This window comes from Centroberyx gerrardi, chromosome 1, assembly GCF_048128805.1.
Source record: "Centroberyx gerrardi isolate f3 chromosome 1, fCenGer3.hap1.cur.20231027, whole genome shotgun sequence".
In the NCBI taxonomy this organism is placed as follows: Eukaryota; Metazoa; Chordata; class Actinopteri; order Beryciformes; family Berycidae; genus Centroberyx; species Centroberyx gerrardi.
In genome coordinates, this window is record NC_135997.1 from 15,528,698 (window position 1) to 15,552,308 (window position 23,611).

The following is a 23,611-nucleotide window of genomic DNA, read 5'->3' on the forward strand; positions in this document are numbered from 1 at the left end:
AAGGTGGGAAGGCAGTAATTAAGGGTTCAGAGATTATAATTAGATTTGTACATGTCCTAATCTACAGTTATATCAACTAATTATATGCTGAGTAAGCCAGTCTAACCCCAGACAGAGGTTGCTAAGCTGCTGTTTCTGTTTTTCAAGAAAGAAGTCGTCCTCTTGGCAGGCTACCAAAACACGTTCAGTCCTACGTGAGTTAAAATGTCACTGCTGTTTTCCTGCAGGACCCCAGTATTACCAGGAGGAAAGGGATGTTTCTTGGGATTAATTAAATACTAGTCACTCTCGTCACAAATATCAATCCCTAAAATCTGCATTGATGTTATGGAACAACCAGCGTTTATTTCAGCACAGAGAGGATCAAAGGAATAACAAACTGCCCTTGATAGAAAAAAAAAACTGTGAAATGTACACAGCTACACTGTGCAAACTATCCTGTCTGCCCGCTATACATCCAGGTGGCTTGACATACAGAACGGTTTTGTATGCTGTGCTTCCTCACACCTATCAGTAAGTGAGAGACTACACACTAAGCATCGGCAAAGCACTCTAAACAGGGTCAAGTGTCACTCAAGTAGCGAGGAGGACGTAAGGACGGAGAGTGCAGCAGAAAATACACACACACATGAATGGGCCGCTCTCATGCCAAGCATACTTCACACACCCATGAAACATGGATTCCTTCACGGCAAGTTGTGCGATTACAGGGAGGGTGCTGTGTTGCAATCACCGGCGCCTTGATTTGAAAGTCAGCCTAATGGTTTTAATGAACTCAATGAAACTACAAGAACCAGGTCTATTCATGTGAATGTGAGCATGTAGCGAATACTGTAGGGAGATAGAATGCGCAGTGATGTCATTCATGCTGGTGTTACATAGGCTGTGTCGTACTGTAGCACTGTAGCTTCACCGGCAGGCCAGTAATGATATTATCTTTAGAGTCTTACGCACATCAGCTGGGGTTTGAACCTGTGGATGAGGGCGCAGAGGGCGGTGCCACTTTGCCAAGAGGACGTCAGGTCCGTCACTGTCACATTCCTGTAGCCCTCAGTCTGTTTCTGGCACCAGGTCAGCAGTCTCCCTGGTCGGATCTCAGACTCTACACAAGAGACAAAGTACGTCAGATTTCACTGTAAACTGAATAAATGTCTTCTGAAGAAAATGTTTCAAAATGGCACTATAAAACAATGCAATTGCCCAAACAAGTAACACCCAGGAATGCAGAGAGGGAGTCACAGAAGATTTAGGCCAAAGAGGATATGATGTCAGGCACAAATAAGGTTAAGACAGAAACAATGTGAGTGGAAATAGGGGGAATAGGTGCTGAGGTATGCACACATCTCTGTCAGGACTTGTACCACCTAGTGACTTAGCTCACTGCTGTTTAACATGGGGCTCAGTTCAGTATGTAGAGCATGTGTCTTTATTGTTGGTTCTACCAGGATTAAGATCATGAATGTACATACAGGGTCATTGTAAAGACAGGAATATTGAGTGGTGTTGCACACGGAGAGAGAGATATGTGTGTCTGACTACTTCTTCCACAGTCCAGGGGTTCGCATTTCAAAGCTTCAGCCTCACAATGAATGCACATGTAAAAACAAACCTAAGATCAGGACTGATTCCCTATGCAGCTGGAATCCCTCAGTTTGCTACTCCTGTTAGTTAGAGAAGGAAAGGACTGTATCTCCTTGGTGTTCAGTGTTCATATGAGTCTCAAAATCCCCGAAGAGAGGAACCTTTAATAAAATATCAAGTAAAGCACTCAGATCGCTACCCCGCCTAACCTAAAGATGAGTCTGCAGCATGCATGCCTTTCTGCTGCAGATTCATTGTAGGCTCACGAAAACACCGCAGGAATCTGTCTGTTCCCATTTGCGTCAGACTTACCTCGTCTGGCCAGGTTGACGGGCCGACGAATAGTAGCAGAGCGCTCCAGAGAGCAAGAATTCAGCTCTCCACTGATGCACAAGTGTTGCACCTGAAAGAGACCAAAATAAGAAAGTAATCATGAAGGCGATGAGAGATGAGATTTTGTATATCTTTTCAAAACGAGGGTAATAAGTCTACTGACACATCATCTGTTTAGAAAGTAGGAATCTGATGTTGTCTTATGAAGTAAAGTGTGTCCTGCTCACCTGGCGCGGCCTGACACAGGAGGAGTTGAGGTTGGGGTATCGAGTCCCAGGGTCGATGGTGTAGTGCTCAAAGTTTTTGCCTAGGTTTTCAGGTGTTGTCTGCGGTAGTAACCTGTAAATGCTCTCCCTGTGAACAAGTAGACAATATAAACATCTTCATGATAGAAAGCAGACTTTGTGATGCTGCTGACGTGTGACTTAAAATCCAGGTCTGCATCTATGATGACTCCCAGATTTTTCACTTGGCCACTACTATTTAATGAGAGAGACTCTAAGAGAGGAGAGACTTTTCAGAACAAGAACTTCGGTTTTGTCCTTAATCAGCTGTAAAAAGTTTTGGGACAGATTCCTAAAACTTTCTACAAAACTTTCTATTCATTCACTCCACCCGCTTAATCCTTTTCTGGGTCGCAGGGGGCTGAAGCCTATCCCAGCATGGGTGGAAGGCAGGGAAACATCTTGGACAGGTGTTGTGTCCATAACAGGGCTAACACAGATAGAGAGACATTCACTCTCACATACACCCCTATGGCCAATTTAGAGACTCCAATCCGCTTGACTTGCATGTCTTTGGACTGTGGGAGGAAACCCAGGATGTTGTATAAAGTGTCTCAAAAGCAAAGACACACCTAAAATTCAAAGTATGTTCACTGAATGTTCCAAGTCTGAATAGGAACAACACACAAATGTACATTATCTCAATCGACAGAAGAGACACATTACTCTGCCTAGAATGAATCTCGTCCTAAGGAAAATCTCATGTGACTCTAAAATTAAATTCAAATACACTGTTTGCGTGTGTGTGTGTGTGTGTGTGTGTTTGTGTGAGAGAGAGAGTACCTCTCTGCCAGCACCTCCAGCACCGGCCGACCCTGAGCCCAGCTCCTCACCATCCAGGCTGTGTCGAAGGCAGCCAGGAAGCCTCTGGCACACCCCGTCCCCATGGGCCAGAAGGGCTGCACATGAACACACAGCACATGTATGTAATGTATTGGTAAAACCATTTTTGTTGAAAAAATGAATGGTGGAAAAATCTGAGAAGCTATATGCACACTGTATGAAGAGGTGGGAAGTAACTAAGTACATTTACTCATGTACTGTACTTAAGTACAATTTTGAGGTACTGGCACTTTACTTGAGTATTTCCATTTTGTGAGACTTCATACCTTTACTCCACTACATTTCAGAGAGAGATATTGTACTTTTTACTCCACTACATTTATCTGACGGCTGGAGTTACTTTGCAGAATAAGGATTTACATGCAAAACATATGATGAGTTCATAAAATATGATGCATTGTTAAGAGAATGAGTATTTTTACTTTTGATACTTAAGTACATTTTGCTGCTAATAGTTATATACTTTCACTTAAGTAAACTTTTGAATGCAGGACTTTTACTTTTAGTATTTATTGCTACTTTTACTTAAGTAAACGATTTGAGTACTTTTTCCACCACTGGAAAAAGGGAAGAAAAGGCTGAACTGTTTGAGTCTGAAACCATGTGTAGAGCATTTGGCTCTTTTGCCTTTTTATGTGTATTATCAAGTATCATCTGAGTGTGATTCAGTTACCGTTTATTTTCCACCTTAAATAATTTGACACATAAAAGCGATAATCATACTGCCCATCTCTCCGTACCTCTAGCAGACTGTCCCCGACCAGCGCCACCAGCAGCTGGCGTCCAAATCTCTCCCTGACCAGCGCAGCGTTCTCAGAGGCGTACATGCTGGTGAAGTCGAACATGGCCACATCTGGCTGCCCACAGTGGTTCATGGCGAAGTCCAGCGTGGGAAGCTGATAGTTGGTGCCAAAGTCAGCAGCCTCGCGGGCGTAGCACAGAAGAGCTTCCTGGTTGACATTCTCACTGCTCAGCAGCATCTGGGTGTCGATGTAATCCTGTGAAACAAAAGCCTCACAGTCAGGGGAAATTCAAACAGAGTAAAGTCCAAGCTTAGCATTTATAAGAGACCGTGATGCATTTCTCTACCTTCTGCTCCCATAACATGAGTAAGTGTAAAGAATGAGTTTTGAAATGCTGCAAGCAAAAGTGAAATCTAGGCTTTACATTTAAACGTGTGGGGAAATAAAACGGAATATGAATAGTAAGTCCAAAGTAAAATGTATCATTGATACTGAGACTATTCCTAATAGGTTATTATAGTAAACTAGAACTAAGATTAAAACGAGCTGCTAAAAAACATTGTTGTAAAATGACATAAAAATAAAAACAAGACTTTGTGAAAAAAGTCAAACTGAACTAAAACTATCTTAAAACAAAAATATATTTTAGTTTTCGGCGTTCGTTTATGTGCAGAGAATGAATTTTGGCTGCAGAATATTGGGCTATATTCACTGAACACTAATTGAAAATTTCATATCAATAAATTTGAATGAACATTTATGATTTGTGTTTGTACAATACCTGTTGCAAACATATACTATATACCTGTTTTATACTCTGAATCAATGCCTCCATTTTTCAATTTCCTTAAGTATTTTTTTTACAAATTAATGAATATGGTGACTCACATAGAGCCAGGCCAATTCAGATCGCTCTGGGTCCAGCACAGAATCATAACTCAGCAAACCTTTCTCTCTTTTAGGGATTTTTAGAACAGTTAGCTGTCATCACTGTGTATTAAGAGGCCAAGGTCAGAGTCTCTTTACTTTTCTGTGTAACTGGCAAACCATTTGACCTTTCAACACTCCCCTCTAGTGTTTTACTGGTCACGTCTCCCCCCTTATCCAGTGTCTCTTTCACACTGTCTGCCTTACAAGTCCCTCCTCTGCTCGCACTGTTGACCAAAACAATGTCTGCTTGCTTACATGAATGACAACTCCCTTGTCCAGCAGGCTCTGTTTCTTGGCAGTCATGACGAAGTAATGCGTGTTGTCCCTGTAGTACACGATGTTCTCCAGATCGATACCTGCAACAAATGACACGGTGTGAGTATGGCTAAAATGAAGGCAGCACCAACGAAACGCCCCACAGCAGTGAACAGTTCTGTTGTAATGTGCATTTTAAGTCACTGACTCAAACCAATCACAGTCTAAGGACTTACATAACTCTTAGCGGATTTAAAGAATGGTCAGGTCTATGGAACAGGACTCTATTGGAATCCGTGAGTGTTTTTAATGAGATGCTTGGCATAATGTAATACTTGACTTATCTCACCTTTTCTCTCTCTTCTCGTTGCTGCTCTCTCTCTCTCTGTCTCTCTCTCACTCGCTCTTTCCCTCCTTCTGTCTCTCATTTTTCCTTTCACTCTTTTTAATGTGATTTTACTTTATGTGATGTTGAATGTTGTATGTGCTATTCTGTCTGCAACTTGGCTTTTTGCCGCTGTCTTGGCCAGGTCTCCCTTGAAAATGAGATTTTGAATTTCAATGGGACTTCACCTGGATACATTAAGGTTAAATAAATAAACAAATAATTCTACTAACAAAACAATTATCTCACTCTGCACTTGAGTCCTCAGCGGTTTCCCTCCAGGATGAGCTATAGATACTAAGTTGAGATGATCACTCAAAATCATTACATTAGCAGTGATTAGCCCTGACCTTTGCAGTTAGCATTGATTATAGCAAGAACAAACCAGAACAAAAACACTAACCTGCCATTACACAACCACACTCATTAGAGAAATGTTTTTAAGCAGGTATTTCCTTTGTATTGAGCTCACTCTGTCAGATGTCCCTATACGTTCATGTTCATGACAGCTAAAAGTGTAGTAAGGTTTGACCGTGTGATGAGGCCGTCTGGTTTTTCTCCCCACCTGTCTCCTCTTTGAGGTCAAGGAAGAACTTCTGGTTGAAGATGAAGGCCACTCCGCTGATCTCCTCTACCTTGGCCTCTGCTGTGGTGTTCCTGTTGATGAAGTTGGCTGTGATGGCGATCGCCAGCTTTCCCCGAAACTCCTTCCTTTTGAAACCTGAGGGAGAAAAGAGGGGGAAAGAGAAAGAAACAGAGAAACAGGAAGAGAAAGAAGGGATGTTAGTCTTCCCCAGCCAACAAGACCTATCTGCCTATCTGCTAAACCAAAAGGAAATCTAGCCTGAAGCCATAATGACAGGGCAGATATTTTAGGATCAGAGAGGCAGCTTACCAAGGTGAGATTTATATAACCAAGGAAACAAATGCCACAGAGTGTGAGAAAGGACAAGAAATTAAATGGTATTTCATTTTAAATGCCTTCTGGCTTAATTAACTCTGAGAACTTCAAGTGCAGCAGTAAATGTGCCACTCCCAAAACCTTAATACCATACCACACTCCTTCATTCCATAAGCTATTTACTTCATAGTTTGATATTTCAAGGTTTCAAAAAATATCTTCAGAAATATATATCAATTAAACTTCATTTATATATTCAATGGATCTGATTCAAGGAATCTGATGCTACAATGAACTGAGAAAATATTTCTTTTGACAACAGCAATCTACAGTACGTCAACCGTTTATAAACTGGAAATGGGGACATGCCAAAAATGATTCTCTCAATGTTAACTTTTTGTGTCTCATCCAAGGCCAATCATAAGTCTATGCAGACATCAAAGTAGACTGAAGTCAGGATTCCACATTTTACTGGCAGACTTCATCAATTTAAGTGAAAAATTTAAGCTCAAAACTTTAAATGGCTTTAACTTCATTGGCTTACCCTTTGGTGACAGAGAACATTGTGATGTAACTTTTATAAATTTCATGATGATGTAAGGACTGTAATCTAAATAGTTTAACTGTCACCCTATAGACACTGGCACTTGCTGACCAATCACAGAAAGGCCACAGATTCATCATCACAACTGCTTTAAAGACAGGGAAGGGGTCCACTGACGTGCCTCACTGAAAAGTATACAGTATATTGTCACTTATTCTAAAACTGTGACTGCAGAAAGGCAATGAAAAATGAATAGATAAACGTTTTCAGTCTTGCATACTACAAAATAATGTATGAGACTGTGAAGGCACTTTCTAGGGGCAGAGGGAAGCATCTGAACGTGCGCCAGGACTCCTCCATTACTGTCACTGTTAAATTCACGGGGGCCTTTTCTCCTCTCCGCCACTTCATTGCTCTTTTCCAAATGCAGCAACAATTAGCTAAGTATAGATCTGGGTGGGTATATTTAACTCTGCATTAGGTAATGCACAAGATTAGCTCAAAAGCAGACTGACTGGAGGGGGAAATAATTTCCCTCAGGCTTCTTCATAATTGTTGAATGAGCTAAACTTCTCGTCCGACCCAAAAATGCCCTTTTTAGGAATAAGCATCTGATGTGAATTGGTGGAGAGATGACAACATTTCAAAAAGAGAGATAGAAAAAAAGAGAGAGAGAGAGAGAAACAGTGAGACAGAGAGATGGAGAGAGTCCAACATGCATGTATCAGCTGCTGAACGGCCTCAGCATGACTGCAGCGGGCCCCAGCTCCGCTCTATTTATGTACAGTGTTGTGGCGGTTTCATGTGTAACCGTTCCCTCTGGGAGAGATCGATGACTTTGTAGGAGTATAACTTTACAAAAGGCGGGAGTCATTTTCTAGCTTCGGAACGGAGACAATGCAGTTCAAATTATTCAAAATGCGTCCAGAGACAGTGTTGTGGGTTCTCTTGGATATATGTGCTATTCAGTAAACAGAAGGTGTCCTGGCTTTTATCTGACTGAAGCCATTAGCAAAGCTTAAACATGGCTTTGTACAGCATGACGCCTGAAGGTTTTCAAAACGACAAAAGCAGATGAACTTGAGGGGAAAACTTTGGAGCGAGAGTTCTAAAGTTTAGTAAAAACTTTGGAACTCTCAACATGTTTAGTAAACATGTTGAGCTGCTGAAATTTTAAAGATGCTACACGCAGTATTGTCATATTAATATCTTGTGAAATTAGTTAGGATGACGCATTTTATCTAAAACAAGCCTTCACAAAAAATGTCGCCCTCCAAACGAAGAATAGACTGCCAACAGATTGCTAAGTTACGCATCAAAAACAATAAGAGGTGCCGTGGGATGTGGAGCAGATGGTTGTCATCACAATTCATTTGAAAATGATAGATCTAAAGACAAGCCTTTGTGGATTAACTTCACGTCACGCTTTGAGGTCAGATCACTGACAGTATGTCCTGTACAGGCGACTATACCGTTTCCCCCCTTTTCTCTTGTCTTCTCACCTTCCAGAGTATTCCTGCGCCCATCCGCCCCGACCACCACGTCAAACTCAAAGTTAGCCACAGGGTGATCACCAGGCCGGATTGCTGCCCTCCAGCCAAGACCTGAGAGAGAAAGAGAGAGAGAGAGACAGAGAGAGAGAGAGAGAGATAGAGCAATTAAGAAAAATATTAATGTGATACTTGATTTTTTGGAAATTCCCTTTTTCCTCTCTCAGCATGCAGGATCACTTCAGCAGGGTCGACACTTGCCGACTCAAGTCATCTGGCTGAAGAAACTTACTTTCTACTTACTTACTAACTAGATACTACTTGTAAACTTGTCAGTATATGGAAAGTGAGCGAGCAGAGTAAACAAATACATATTTATTCTGTTGCTGTTTTGGGTCACTGTGTCTCAGGAAGACTGCGCTTGCTATGAACTCAGTTACACTAGCACAAAACGTGGCTTTTCACATCATATTTCAAGGAGAACTGCAGCTCTCAATAAACATTCATGCAGTGCAAAGATGCATCAAGTCAGCAAACTCCACCGGATCTATCCTGCAGACTGTGATAGTGGATCATTGTCAAACTAACACTATATAATTAAATCCTGAAATGCTGTTTTGGATTTAATACTAGTCATTTTCAGTTTGCAGTGGTTTATGCGTGTCAGTGGCACCGGGTGCATGGGGGCAGCAGGAGCGTGAGACCAACACAGTAACGGCTTGGCAGAGTGTTGTGCAACATCACCATGTGGAAAATGCATTCCATGATGTCAAGGGCACAGCTAAGTCCGTCACAGCAAAGCAGGGGAGACAAGTCTGGTTCTAAATTTAGGAAAGGCTCTTGTTGTTATCAGTGTGTTGATATTTCAGCTGAAGAGACACCTGACAACAGCATGTGAATTTTTCCGGAGAGTTTTAAGTCCTGAGTGGTAGGAGAGGGTCAAGTAGGCTAGATAGTCGGATGTCCGATAGTTCAGCTTGCTGCAGCAGCGCAGTTTACATTCTGCAAAACATTAACAACTGGAGGCAGTTGTGTATTGTGCCGATTGTTAACAGACCTCTGCTACGGAAAATGATTGAAGTCCTTAGATAGTTTCAAACTGAATGTTATCCTGTGATCACTAGAAGTTGATGCAATTTTGAAAGATGATTCTCAAAAATGCGCTGTATTCACTGATCCACAGGCTAGAGTCATGAGATGAGAGCAAAAAAATAAAATCACCAGATTTTCTTTTAAACAAAGAAGCAATGTCTATTCACTGATATTAATGTGCTAAGCAGTTATATAACTACCTTAACATGGGGAAGGTAATGAACCATAAAGCTGATTGAGGAATTTAAAGCATTGAGTCAAGGAACATATTTGACTTCCACTGGATTCTAAATATGAAGAAAAACTAGAGATCAAAGTCAGCGTATTACTCCTGTTTTTTGGTGGCTGTCAAGGAAATTAAATACTGTAGAATGAGACAGTCAAGTCCCTCGCTGTCTGACTGACCTTGAAGCAGAGCACCCAGCTGCAGAGTTGGTGGAGAAACACAGATCCTCCGAGAAGCTATTTGGCTGTCCGACTGTGACAGATGCAGCCCTGTATCTCCCAATATATAAAGGTGAACTGGAGATAGTTTACACATGCATTCCTCAAAAGGAACATTATCAAACTTCTCAACCGCAGCCTACTTACTGGTCTAGTTGTGGAGTTTCCAACTGTTTAATTTTTGACGTCAGTTTCCCAAAGCTCTGGAAAGACTAGTGTCAGTTGTTGAATAGTAAAGCATTGTTTACTTATTGTTTGGACTTGTAACTAAGGTGAACGGGTGGACGGATACCTTCGTTTTCCTGGTCCTCCGGAGGCTCCAGCAGCTTGACAAACTCCACATTGATGTGAAACTCCACTGCAACGATCAGGGCAACCTTTAGCAAAATCAGCTGCAGCTGCTGAATACCTATCAGACACAGATACAGATACAATGAGCTTTTGTATACATATGTAAATCCCAGACAGATTTCGTTCCTGTGTATGTTTTATGTGCACAAATATAAATTTGGTATCCTCTTGAAAGCTTCATCACTCAAGGCAGGTTTACCATCAGTAGCTTAGTGTCTTGACATTATGTTGGAGAGGTTAAATAGCATCAGTACCGCAAAAGATGTGAAAACAAAGGAGTATATTTTCATTTTATTTTCATTCATAAATTTCTTGTGCTCTTTTTTCCGTTTCACACTCTTTTGTCCTGTGATTTTTTTTGCAAAGTCAATTTAACAAATTTCAATGGAATTTTAGGGTTTGAGACAGAGAGATAGGTAGTTCATCTCTGAATAGCATTCAAGTCAAGTTTCTGATGTTTAAAAGAAAAAGATAAATCACCATCCCTTCACTGTAGGTTAGGATAACGACTACACACTTTCAGTAACTTTCATCTGTCCAATTTCCCACTGACTTTAATGTAAAAAGACAAGAGAAACTAAGTGAAATTGCAGCATTTAAGAATATATGATCATCGATCAGTGAAAAGGAAAGATGGACATATGCAGCACCCCTTGTTGCTGCAAACTGTAAACGTCAGCCTAGCTAAAATAGTTTTGCACTGTGATCAGAATGACTGAGAGTTACTCACTGATGTGGTCGATGGCCCCGGCACAGAATTTGCCATAAAACTTCTTGGCCCCGAGGCCCCGAAGGTCGTGGATGGTGTAGGGCCACAGGTGCAGCACGTTGTTCCTGGAGAAAGAGTCTCTCTTCTCGATCACCACCACTTTGGCCCCCATCAAGGCCAGCTCAATGGCCGTCCGCAGGCCACAGGGGCCTCCTCCGATGATGAGGCACTGCAGGAGAGAGAATGACAAACGGATCTCATTATCAACACGAGTGCTGGAGAAATGAGACACTTACTGGTCACATCTTTGTCGTATGAATCATAGGTGATGGAGACAGGGTTTTGCAGAAGAGTGTGAAATGAAACTGGGCTGGTTTACATCCCACTTGTTTATTAGCATGCCAGGAAACATTATATCATAATCATGAGTTGGGATCATAGCGCTTCCCTTATCCCTGTGAATATGCCAACACATACACATAGATCATCAGAGGGAGCAGCTCTTTGCTGTACCCTTGCAGCATTTAGAGGAGTGAGTGTCTCATTCAAGGAGACTTTAAGTTTCAAGTTTGTTTATCTATATAGCCCTTTATCACATGCATGTATCAATGGACTTGACAGAGAATGAGCTAGAGCTAACTAGATCTAAGAACAGAAACAAACATCAGGAAAAGCACAAGACACAGAAAAGCAGATTGTAGCAAGACATAACCTGCCTATTCTACATAGCCTAACAGCCTTAGACCCTCAATGCATACAAGGACAAACTTCCAAGAAAAACCTTGTTAGGAAAAAAAAACAAAGGAAGACACCTTGGGCGGACCAAGTCAAAGAGGGATCACCCATCGGGACGGCTGAGCGTGCAATAGGTGCCGGGAAAATAGTGACAAGAACATGAGTGAAATGACATGGGAAAAACAGAAAAACAACTTCAGAAAGGATGGACATTGGTTCTCGTGAAGATCATTCCAGTCTTGGCTCCTCTTCCCACTTGGCCACCCTGGAGATATGTGAGGATTGTTAGTAAAAGAGATGAAAGATGGGGGGAAAATAGTTTATGGGTGTTCGTGAAGCAGGACATTTATGGTGAAACTGCATTCTTCCCCAGAGGTTTGTTTGCCAACACCTTCTTCTGTAACCTTAAACCATTATTATAGTCTTTTCATCTCAAAGGTATTATTCATGCATCGACTTCACTCAAATATGCATGAAGTCAGTTCTTTGAGGTTGCGGCGTCTGTCTGAGAATGTGTGATTCAAACATGACATCATCCTCTCGAAAGGGAGATGAAAGGGAGAATTTGCACTCTCCCTCTCTGGCAATCTCCATCCCCTATCTTTCTAAATATATAGAGAGAGATAACAGAGGATTGCGTGTGTGTGTGGGGGGGGGGGGGGGGGGGAGGCATATGTGTATGTTTGTGTGTGTGTTTGTGTGCGTTTCCATGGCTGTGTCTTCATTCTTTTGGCATTTCATCCAGAACAAAAATCACCCCCCTTGTTGAGCACAGCCCCTGCTGTGCTCAACAAGGTGGGCAGTCTCCTGTCTTGATGACCTCACCAATAAGTGCTTAAGGTTTTCTTTCGACTCCTTCATCTCTAAGCCTTAACTCCATCATTTCATCCAACGGCACAAAGAGCTACCACCTTTGCGTGACCTCTAAATCCGCCCAGTATGCAAAGAGGGCTGCCAAACAGGAACAGGAGGACTCACTTCTTGTCACCCTGTGCGCCTGTCCACCTGGAGGGAGGTGCCACTCACATCAATATTGTGATGTCGTGTTTCAGCGGCTGTCCTGGCCGCTGGGACCTTGCCATGTTTGTGTAGCTTTATGCAAAATTGAATGTGGCTGATCTATGTGCGCTTCTTTCATGCTCTCTCTCTCTTGCTTCCCTCTATTAAGGCTGTGAGTCAGCTAAAAGCGGCAAGCGGTCTCCCTGGGTGCTGTTTACAGAGCACCCAGTGCCAGCTGACCAAAATCCCAGATCATTCCCTAAATGGCCTGCTGCTCCCACCAATCACAAGATGATTGGGCTTTAGTCATTCTATATTCTCCCCTCTGTGCGTGTGGTTGGGCTCCAGTGTGGTTTCACAGGACAGGAGGATGTGGCTGATGAGGAACACAACATTTTATCATGTGTAGCCTGAGGTTATGAGGATGAGGTATTCTCAGGTGTGAGGCAAACGCAGGTGGCGGCGGCTCTGCCTGGACAGGCCTGCTCACTGGCCCAGGATTTCATTTTTTTCCCACAACGAAGGGTGATTAAAGTGGCTCTTTACCACAAGAAGAGGGAATCGTTTCTCATGCAGCCAGCAGAAATGGGCTGTAGTGGCCAAAAATGTAATAATTTAAGTGTCATTAATGTGTGTGTCAGCCTTACAGTATTACCAGTATTTATTCAGAGGTACTCACACAATGCGCAGATTGCATCAAACCTCATGTAAATGTTGTGTTTTGACCTGTCTACCGGGGGCTACCAGAGATGAGCTGTTTGCTTTAGCCGGTTTCCACGCTCTGCTCTATTATTACAGATATGAGGCTTTTCCTGAGGGCCGGCTCCAGATCTGCTGAGTCAGGACACACTCACTTCCTGTCTGCTTCCCACCTGTGACCTTCCTGTCGTCCCAGCTCCACCTCCCCCTCTCCCCCGGTCACATTTCACCTCAGCTTTATTAATGAACCCTATCTGTCAGTCACACTCTCATTGTGTCTAGCACAGACTGAGGATGAGCTCAGATAGTGTGACCAGTGCAGCGACCTCTCGACAAAGGAGCATACAGATTAACATTAAACACTAACTAATAAGCATCCTGGAACCCCCCAAAAAAACAGATATCATCCTGACAATTGGCTGATATCCTGAAAACCTGACATACAATTCAGAAACTCATAAACAAGTTGTGTTATTGCTGTTGTTGTTGCTGTTTTGCATCAATAGTTTGGTCTAACTAGTTTCAAGCCACCATGACGATGAAAATGTCAGATTTAAGGTTCTCAGCTAAGTGCGGCAGACCACCAGGGAAACCACAACATCAACCGACAATGGGCAACTGGCAACCCTCACAGACTGGCATCTGGGACTTCATGGGGATTAGAACAACAGAAATGGAATAATACTCCAGTCTGCTTACAAAGTAGACCAAGCAGAGCCACGTTGCACTAAGTCTCACCCGATCCTGACGTTTCGACCGTGTCGTTCTGTGCGGGACAGAACTATGTATCATGGAAACTGTTAGACTGGATGGGAGATTTTTCCACGGCACCTAATCATCTAGTGAAGGATACAGCTCCATCTGTCAAGATCTCACAGCTGTCCAGAAAGGATGTAGAGCATAGAAATGCTGATGACACACTGTAGGATATACTAGGGCTTGGGGAAATAGAAATGGAAAACATCAACTTAAATGTTATTGCCAATCCAAGTTGGGAGGGCTTTACAGTGCTCAAGTAAAATTCATTGTTTTTTTGTTTTGTTTTGTTTTATGTTGTTTCTATATATGCTAAATGATGATGGAGATATTTCCAAACTAATTCATAAGTCAGACTAATTCATTGCTCAGCTATCAATATAAGAGGAAGTTATATTTAGCATTTATGATAGCATGGATCTGACGAATGTGAACTCACCTCAAAAGTGCTAAATGAGAGAAGTTATGAGTTGTAATTGCGTATTGTGCAACAAATACACAGACACAGACACATATGTGTGTTTGTATATAAGTCTGTCCCTTTATGAAAAACAATGTCTTTGTTCTGCTGGTGTAAACTGGCCCCAGTGCAGTTGTCAGAGCAAGTTCAAATAGTTTCCCTACAATCTGGCTTTGTCCAGCGCCGCCGCCGCCCAGGAAAACTCTCTCTTCACTTCCCTTCTCTTCTCTTTCTCTATCTCTCACTCTCACTTTTTACATCCTCATTCCACATGCAGAGAGACAGCATCAGAGCAGAGGAAAATGTACCTGTTATATATAAAAAAGACGACAACCATCAGCAACCGTCATCTCTGAGGCAAATGTTTCTCAAAGTTTCAATAAAGTGTTTCAGCAGTGAATCGATGTATCATATCACGATATGAATTATGAAAAAAAAAGAGTAATTGGCTTCCATGTTGGTACTTGCAAAAAGTGTATGGAGAACAAACAAACCATAGGTGTGTGTCAGTGTCATTGCAGCCAGCTGTATCAGGCCATAAAACAGGATGACATCACATCCTATAAAGATTGCTGCTGCAGCAGGAATTTGGAGGCTGGGTGTCGAGTGACATCACATCTTTCACCGTTAAACAGCGGAGCTCCCATAAAAACATGAGCCGTCACCCTCTGGTTTTAAAAATTAATAACTGTTTGTCCTGTAATTAATGAGAACAGGCTTCATACTGCCCTTATACTGTACATGTGTGGAAACTAACAATTGATTAAATCTCAGGCCTACAAAAGAAAAAGGCAATCTTTTCACAAAACACCTCATAAACTTACAGTAACTATGCGTGTTTTAATAATACACACAATCCACTGTTTGTACATCTGGTTTATACACAGCACTACTTTATATTCTGCAACACTTTCCTGCGGCTTGTCAGAATGACAAAATTTGACCTAAAGCTTTTGGCACAGGTTAGGACAATCGCAGTTTCTTCAAAAAGCTTAATTACCACTTTGGTGTGGCTTGAATCAGACAAAACTTGTAAAAAACTAAGCGCTCACACTGGAGCATTTAAAACACACTTTAATAACAATCTGGGCCTGGCTCCAACCTCTTTGGAGGAGCCCATAAAGAGCTCACCCTCAGTGTAACCTGCGCCAAATAATCACACTTGCTGAGTGATGCTGTCTGTTCCTCTGTGCAATAAAAACACTCCTTCAATCTGGGAGGAACGCATGTCTGAGAAGTCGTCACCCCCCCCCCCCCCCCCCCCCCAATTATTCCTGCTTTGCCCCCTCACCTTCGCCAGCTGACCCCCAAGCTCCCCCCCTCCCCCTCCACACACACACACACAAACATGCAAACACACACCGACACAAACCATAACCCACACATCCCCCAAACCTTCTCTCTCCCCCTTGTAGGTATATCTTCATAAACCAAGTTAAGAATAGCTCTCTGGTTACATGTGTTTTAGGAATATGTCCCGATCTGTAATTTTCTCTCTGTATGTAATTGTCTGTTTTGTGTATACATCGCATTATTTGGCCATAGGGCTAGATGTTGGTTTTCTATGTCTTTATGTAGTCTTTTAAACGTTTTAATTGATTTATGGTTGTTTCTCTGCGTTTTTTCTTTATTTGGAATATGTAGGTGTCTGTGGCTTGTGTTTGGTGTGTATGTTTTTGTGGTGTGTTTTGTTAGTGTTTGCATGGGTGGACATACAGTATATTCACACACACTGGTGGGTGTGTGAGATTACATACCGTAGTTAAGTTCCTACATACAGAACATACCGTACATAATATTAACTTACAGATAAATGCTCTCCACATGGAGTTTGTTTCAGTGTCTGTATTTCATGCAATATGTTGTTTTTTAAATGAAAAAGTAAAAACACTCTGGTGGACTGACTGCTCTGTATAGGTTTGTGATGTAGCACCTGTTTGGGGATGGCAGAATCAGTGCAAAGCATTGTATAACTCTTTAATTTCCTGTACTGTCTGTAGGGTGCAGCTGCAGAGAAAGAGTGAGTGTGCACTGTAGCTGATGGGATGTGTCTTGACAGGCAGAGGTTAAAGTGACGGCTGTGACACTGCATTAGCCACAGCACTTTGCAATATACTATAGCAGACCTGTCCTAAGGAGGGACAAAGTGCTGACTGTCTGAAACATTTGGAAAACTAAAGGACAAAGGATAAGACTAAGCCACACAAGGTCCAGCCACAAAAGCTTCTGCCACCAAGTGAAATCATGATCAGAAAACTTCAATCATAATGAAATATGAGCAAATCCTTATGGAATACTATTTGGTATGGTTATATCTATGTATACCCATGATTTATATGTGCAGGAATAAAAACACAAATTGGGGTTTTATGGACCCTTGCTTCAATTTACAAATGCTAGTTGGTGACATCTTCTCTCTATCCTCTATGAATTCCTCATCTCACTTCTCTTGTATTTTTTTCTTTTTCTTGTCTTTTTAAGAAAAGCCTAACTAGGGACAGGAGTTGGAAACTAGCAATAGCTATAACCTCTATATGCAGAACAAAAGTTGCATCAACCAGTTGAAGTTAATTTGCATTGCCCCTATCAAATAAACTAATAGACAAAATACATAAAATAACTATTATTGATCTTACCTTGGTGCCCACACAGGCTTGGCCTTTCTTGTATTCTTTATGGGACATCCTCTTGTCCAGCTTACTCCACAGCGCTTTGGCCTTCCAGGAGGTGACCTTAGTCTTCAGACTGGTGTAAAAGGAGTTGTTGTCCTGAGGGTCCAGGTCCAGCTGCCTGCACAGGATGTTGAAGGCCTGCAGCGTCCCCTTACAGGTCGAGGCCTGGACGAAGTTCTCAAACTGCTTCCCTACATTATCCCTCTCCTCCTCTATCTCGCCCATCTTTCCCAGTTTGCAGGAGATGCTTTGGTTTGCTGAGGCTGCTGTTTGGTTCGCTGCTCTCCTCCAGCTGTGGCTACACCCTCGGCTCGGCCCGCACCGTCATGCCCGGTCTGAGGAGGCAAGAAACAGAGAGTCTGATGTCATCTCATGGCAAAGAATCCTTCACAGATGGCTTTACGCAACTGATGTTTTTTCCATTTTCTATTATTAGCCTAGAAAAAATCAGCCCTGGTTCATTGCAATACTTCAATTCATGGAATTGGTTTATGGAATAGAACACTAGATCATTTACCTTGACCTAATTTGATACAAGCAGTTAAGTTGACAACATTGCTGTATTTGGTAACAATGTCCTTATTCCAGTGTATTAACCTGTGTATTAACCTATGGGAAAGTAGTATTACTGTGTAGGTACTTGATGAAAATCTCCCAAATACATACTTACAATGGTGTGACACATCATTCAAATGGCTTCATTAAAATGTTTGTAAGTACATTATGTATTTGGGAGAAGTACCTACCCTGTGTACTTAAAATATCTTTCCAATACACAGAAGGCAATTGTAAAGTGTTACCCAGAATTTTATTTGCTGATGGATAAAAATAAATAAAATAAATCAAAAGTTATGCCGGTTGTGATTTTGTTAGTGAATTATCAAGAAGGCTCTCACTACCCGTCCTGACTAGCATTCAGTATCTCAAAATGTAAACATGCATTTTTGAAATGCAGTGAACTCAAACCCACATTGACAGCATTCCAAGCGGAGGCAAGGTTATGAGATAATACTGGGCAGAAAATGCAGTGAGAGAGAAAAATGAGCCAGTTTGATATTGTCAGTTTACTACTGGGCTAAATGGTGCTTTATGGAAGCATAACCACTTGAACTTATAAAAAGAGCCATTTGTGGTTCTATATAGTACTTACTGGTTCAATATAGAGCCAAATTATTCAGCAGTTTCAGGGTTTATGAATGGCTTTATAGAGAACAGTTCTATACAAAGTTTCATTCCAAAATTAGATATCCACCACTTGAACACTCAGTCTGACTAATTATTTATAGGAAAGTAAAACTATGGAATACTAATGAAGCTGTTAGCTATCTCAGGACCTTTGTAAACTTATAACATTTTCCAGGATAGGATCAGCTGTATATTTTTGGGATGGAGTCGAGAGTTGTAAGTGATACATTTTTCTCAAAACGGATAGGTGGGATTTTGGAGTGAAAGCCTCCATATAGAAGCACAAATGGCTCCAGGGAACCTATGCATCTCTGCCAAGGCTCAAACCACTCCAAACTTAACTGTTGAGTGTCCACAATACTGTCTAAATGGCAGTTGAATCTTTGTCATGAAATAAAAATGAACCATTTGTTTCTGAGTTGGTTCTATATTATTTAATGTGATAACAATTCTATATAGCATCTTAAAAAGGCAGGAAAAAGCAGTTCCCCTATGATTAGGCTACAAGCCAAATAACTGTTTGTTTCTGTTAAGCACCTTCCTTTCCTGGAGTGCAGCACTGACCATGGATAAGTAGACAGAAAAAGTATTTATCATGTGGCGTTTTCTCTCTCAGCTGAAAACCAGACAAAGGGGATTTTTTTTCCAGCAGAAAAAAGGTAATTCTTTGAAACAAGTTGGAAGGCAACCCCCGGATTACCACTGACTGATTGGGCTTGCCTGCTTAGTGCTCCACCCTTCTCTAAGATGTGTGCATATACAATATGCTTACATATGTGCATGCATGAGAATGACACTGTTACTAAAGCACATTCCTATATCAAAAGGGAACTGACAGAATTGAATAGAATGTAATTTTCTCTTTACTCAAATCAACCATCAAACATTTTGAAAATCATGCCAGCAAATCTGTGCCAGAGCAGAACATCAAAGCAAAATGTGGAAAATGTCTTAATTAAGTATGAGTGTGCTCTTTTGGGTGGAGACCACTGCTTCTGTGAGTTTTGGGAGCAGCCTGCCTTTGATATTCTAATGTCCCACAGAGCGGGATGGGCTGGGCCAGAGGAGAGGTCAGGCTAGCTGCGTGGGACGTCCAGTGTCCCCCCACAGTGTCCCACTAGCTCTCACACCCCAGGGCGTCCAGCTGACAGATAACTCTACCGGCTCATCAAACTGAAATGTCAAGACTATGTGAAGCAAATGTACACAATAAAATACTATTCATTCAGAAAGTGTTTCCTCCAGAATTGCACATTTACACCAAAACCACAAAATTTTGTCACGTTCTTCAATGACCATTCAGCCTTGGTTTTGTGTTTTTGGTGGTACAGTGTGGGAGATGTTGAATGTTGTCCCAGCAGCAAAAGAATCTGTCACTATGCTAAAATTAACATTATTCTACTGCACAAGATCCTGTTTGGCTGTATGTTTGCATCCTGTTTTGATGCTGTTGTTACGCTACATTACAGAACGCAGGAGCTGGAGGCACGCACCCAAAAACTTTAGGAAGAAGGCATCAGATGAAAAAACTATTATCCTCCCATATTTTAAAAAAGTTGTTCATGATGTCACAACTTTGTTAAAATATGGGAGCATAATAGATTGTGTAATTTCTCCATTTTCTTCATCTGATTTCTACATTACAGAGAAAAATTCTGCCAGAGAGAGCAACACCACCCAGCCCATACTAAGGACAGAGAGAGGGACATCAATCATCTGTCCCCCGAGAAAAGTTACACACCCTGCTGACCCCCAGACAGCTCCAAATGCCCTCGTAGCCTCCGAGCAGCTCTTGTCCCGGTGATGTAGATGAACCCCTGATGCCTTTCACCGTAGACAGTCAGCCTCACACTCAATGAGCCCACATTCCTTTGCCACGTGGCTAGAAAAGCTCTGAACTGCTCCATCAGCACGGGGCCACCGGCTACACCCACCCAGCCCCCTCAGTGGCTCCACCAAGCAGCCAGTCGGCGGCATGCTCATGCCATGGGGGCCGCTCCGTAGGTTTTTTTTGTAGTTCTTTTATGGTCTGATTGTGAATGAGTGGTGAGTGGTGAGCTGAGACAGGCATGATATATGATGCAGGTGCTTTAATTATTCATGCATGGCAGGAGGCCACGATGGGAAAGTTGTTGTGTATTCTACCATGTGGTTTTATAACAATTGTGCTATACTGGATGTTGTGTATTCAATAAATATTACATTCTGGCAAGAGTAAATGTGTTTGAAAAAATGAATGTACAAAATATTATGGACATATTCCTAATATTGAGTTGCAGCCTCTTTTGCACAATCCACATCTCAACTGTCACATCTCAAAGCTTAAAACACATCTGCTTCTCTTTTTCTACATCTCCTCCTTTGTGATTGGTATAGATTTAATAAGGGAAATCAATAGGGGATAATGGCGTTTACCTGCATTTACCTCATCAGTGTACTTCATGAAAAGTACACTGTAATACAATTGTTGCTGAACTACTGAAAACTTCCATTTTGGTGAACCACTAAGAATTGGCTGTGTCATCACAGCAACACTTAATATTTTTATCTTGACACAGATTGTTCAAAACTTTCACCAAAGTATAAATATAATTTGTGCTTTGGTGGAACGTTTAAATAAAGACATGTTGACTGCAGTTCTGCTTTCACATTTCCATTCAAGTAAGTGGCACAATCATTGGAACCATCTGTTGTATGAGTCTGTGAGGATTAATGAAAAGGTACCACTTACTGTCTTTATAGCCAACTCAGTGCTGAACGCTCAAACTATATTGTCCCAGACAGAGTCCTATGACTTCACCATCTCAGTCTGACAGAATGGAAAGTCAGTTGTGGGCAGACAAAACCAACCCACAAAACGGCTGTAAAAATACATGCAATGACAGACGGAGCGGAAAGAATACACATGCACACACACATACACACCATACATCACAGATCAGCCGAGCCATATAATGTTTAAAAGGATCGGAGAGTTTAATAGTGTGTAGGTTTTAAGACTCCTGTCTGTTTAGAAAATGATCTGACTGAGTGAAACTGACTGAGGCTATTTGAGAAAGTCAAAGGCAATGATTAATGTCTTTGAACACACTGGGAGTTTATATAATGATATCTGTGGTTTGTTATTAATGTTGAAGAATGCAAGCAAATAGTTACTGTTACTCAGTAGTGACCCTTGTCCTTTACATATTATTTTACTATTATTTGTGTAATTAGTTTGCCGTAGACACGCTGCCTCAAGAGGATAGTGTCTGTACTTTGTCTGTGTAGTACAGCAGATCCATCCCATGATGCAGTGCACATACAGGGCACAGTATACTCAGTATGCTTGGTTTCCAGTATGATGGAGGAGGAATGTCAGGAATGTGAAATATGTACCTGTTACACCTGGCCTGCTGGGGAATAAAATCAAAACACATGCACACGCACGCAATTAATAATTTTGAAATAATACCAAAGTCAAGTTTTGTTAATACATTTAGTGTAACGACCTCCAACCGGTTAATACACAGGCCCATGTGATCACCAGAGCGCCATTTGTAAATAGATAGTTTGTATATAAAGTATAACTCTGATCCTCACCACTACTATACAGCCAAAAACACTAAAGAAACTGAACCAATGGGTGTCAAACCAGTGACGCGATGTCTCCTTTTGTTGCTACAGAGCACATAGCCTCAGGCTGTCAGAATACAATGGGAAGCTGACAACACAAGGAAAACATTGGGAGTGCTGGGAAATGCTCATACTGTAGTGCAGCCGGCCAGTAACAGTAATTACAAACTGGACTGAAGAAAACCAGGAAGGAACCCTCTCTGCCCCTGATAAGCAGGCAGCATGCCTCAGAAAACAGTGCAGTCATGTGGACTTCAACCCTCCCCAGGCCCCAAAACTCCACAGTATTATCTCAACTCTCTGAAATCTGGCGGCACGTTCAACCACCGGTGCCAAAACAAAAGAAGAACTGTCAGGAGCAAGGTACAAACAACTGGCTGGCCGCAGTAACTGTCAATCATCTTCAGAGGAGAAAATCGTTAATTTACACAAACAGAAGCAGGCTTCTGAAGAGTGCAGGCTGCTGTCTGCAGGCCCATCTGGCCCAGGCAGTGTGTTAAACACATGTCCTCTGTGGAGAGCCATTTGTCTGGACACACTTCAGTCACTCTGAGCTCAAAGCATTACGCCTGCCCAGCTATTTGAAGTCTGACAAGAATAATCCACTTGACCAATTATTTTGACCCTATCCAGCCACACATTCTCTGCCTCATTTGTTACAATAAATGAGCAAATAGTTGACTGGATTCGTTATCATGATGGCGTATAAATGTGTAAAGCACAAATAATGCTCTGTCCGGTGATCTAAAATAAAGGGGAAAAAACTTGCTAAAGGAAATGTGTGTAACTTTCACAGTAGCGCACCCATGCATTTTTAAATAGAGCCACTAGACCATTAGAAATTAATGAATATGGATCCTCTAAAGTGGTGGAAAACAGGGAAAATGTGAGAGGCAAAGACAAAAACTGCCTCTAGACTGACTGACTGACACTGAGGGTGTAGGGTCGGTTTTCATTTATTGTTTCATAATGTGGCAGATGTGAAGCCCTGTGAGACTGTAACTGTGATTAATAATAATAATAATAATAATAATAATAAAATGTGCCATCTCTGAATGGCACAGTGATGGTTTGGGTGACAGGTGCAGGAATAGTGGTCCATAAGCCAACTTTCAGTAAAGCCATGCTCAGAATAGACAAGTGTCATGTTCCTGAGGAAAACAGCACATGACCCTGTGAAGAAGTCAACAGGGCTGTAATGAAAACCTGTAAACAAGACTAGCTCTAATCAAGACAGAGATGTCCAGAGTTCAAGCCTATGACAGGTCAAGGCTTCTGGTCCATCTCCATTAAACAGGACAGGTGCCTGGTGCCAACACAGACCATCGCTTTACTCATAAAACTAATGGTTGAAAATGATAACTGTCTGGGCATTGTCCATTTACTGAAACACCATACTGTTCTCTTTGTTAACAGCCAGGAGTGCATTATTCTCGCCAGGTAGTTAAACTGAATCCTGATCATGTACTGAGAAAGACGTATCATGTCTCAAATTACATTTCATAACTCTCTGTGCCTCAGCGAAGTGCAACAAGCTCCCTGAGACGCCTCTCATGCAAACTCTTCCTGTGGAGTGTGTGTCTGCTTTCCTGTCCAGATCAAAGC

At 41.8% G+C, this 23,611-nt stretch overlaps 1 protein-coding gene across 3 annotated transcripts in view; it reads right to left on the bottom strand.

Annotated features, from left to right (window-relative positions):
- The window catches only part of mical2a (microtubule associated monooxygenase, calponin and LIM domain containing 2a), a 40,730-nt gene that overhangs the window by 12,103 nt on the left and 5,016 nt on the right, over positions 1-23,611 (bottom strand). For 2 of the 3 annotated variants that reach the window (XM_071910020.2, XM_071910018.2), the window contains exons 2-12: positions 17,171-17,541; positions 10,907-11,114; positions 10,118-10,234; positions 8,302-8,403; positions 5,920-6,075; positions 4,970-5,070; positions 3,782-4,039; positions 2,982-3,097; positions 2,142-2,268; positions 1,894-1,984; positions 955-1,102 (exon numbers count right to left, since the gene is read on the bottom strand). In XM_071910020.2, the coding sequence (XP_071766121.1) occupies positions 955-1,102; positions 1,894-1,984; positions 2,142-2,268; positions 2,982-3,097; positions 3,782-4,039; positions 4,970-5,070; positions 5,920-6,075; positions 8,302-8,403; positions 10,118-10,234; positions 10,907-11,114; positions 17,171-17,431 (1,685 nt within the window). In that variant the 5' untranslated portion in view covers positions 17,432-17,541. Of the gene's footprint in view, positions 1-954; positions 1,103-1,893; positions 1,985-2,141; positions 2,269-2,981; positions 3,098-3,781; positions 4,040-4,969; positions 5,071-5,919; positions 6,076-7,289; positions 7,411-8,301; positions 8,404-10,117; positions 10,235-10,906; positions 11,115-17,170; positions 17,542-23,611 lie in introns of those variants that run through there. The other variant, XM_071910022.2, reaches the window with a different exon arrangement.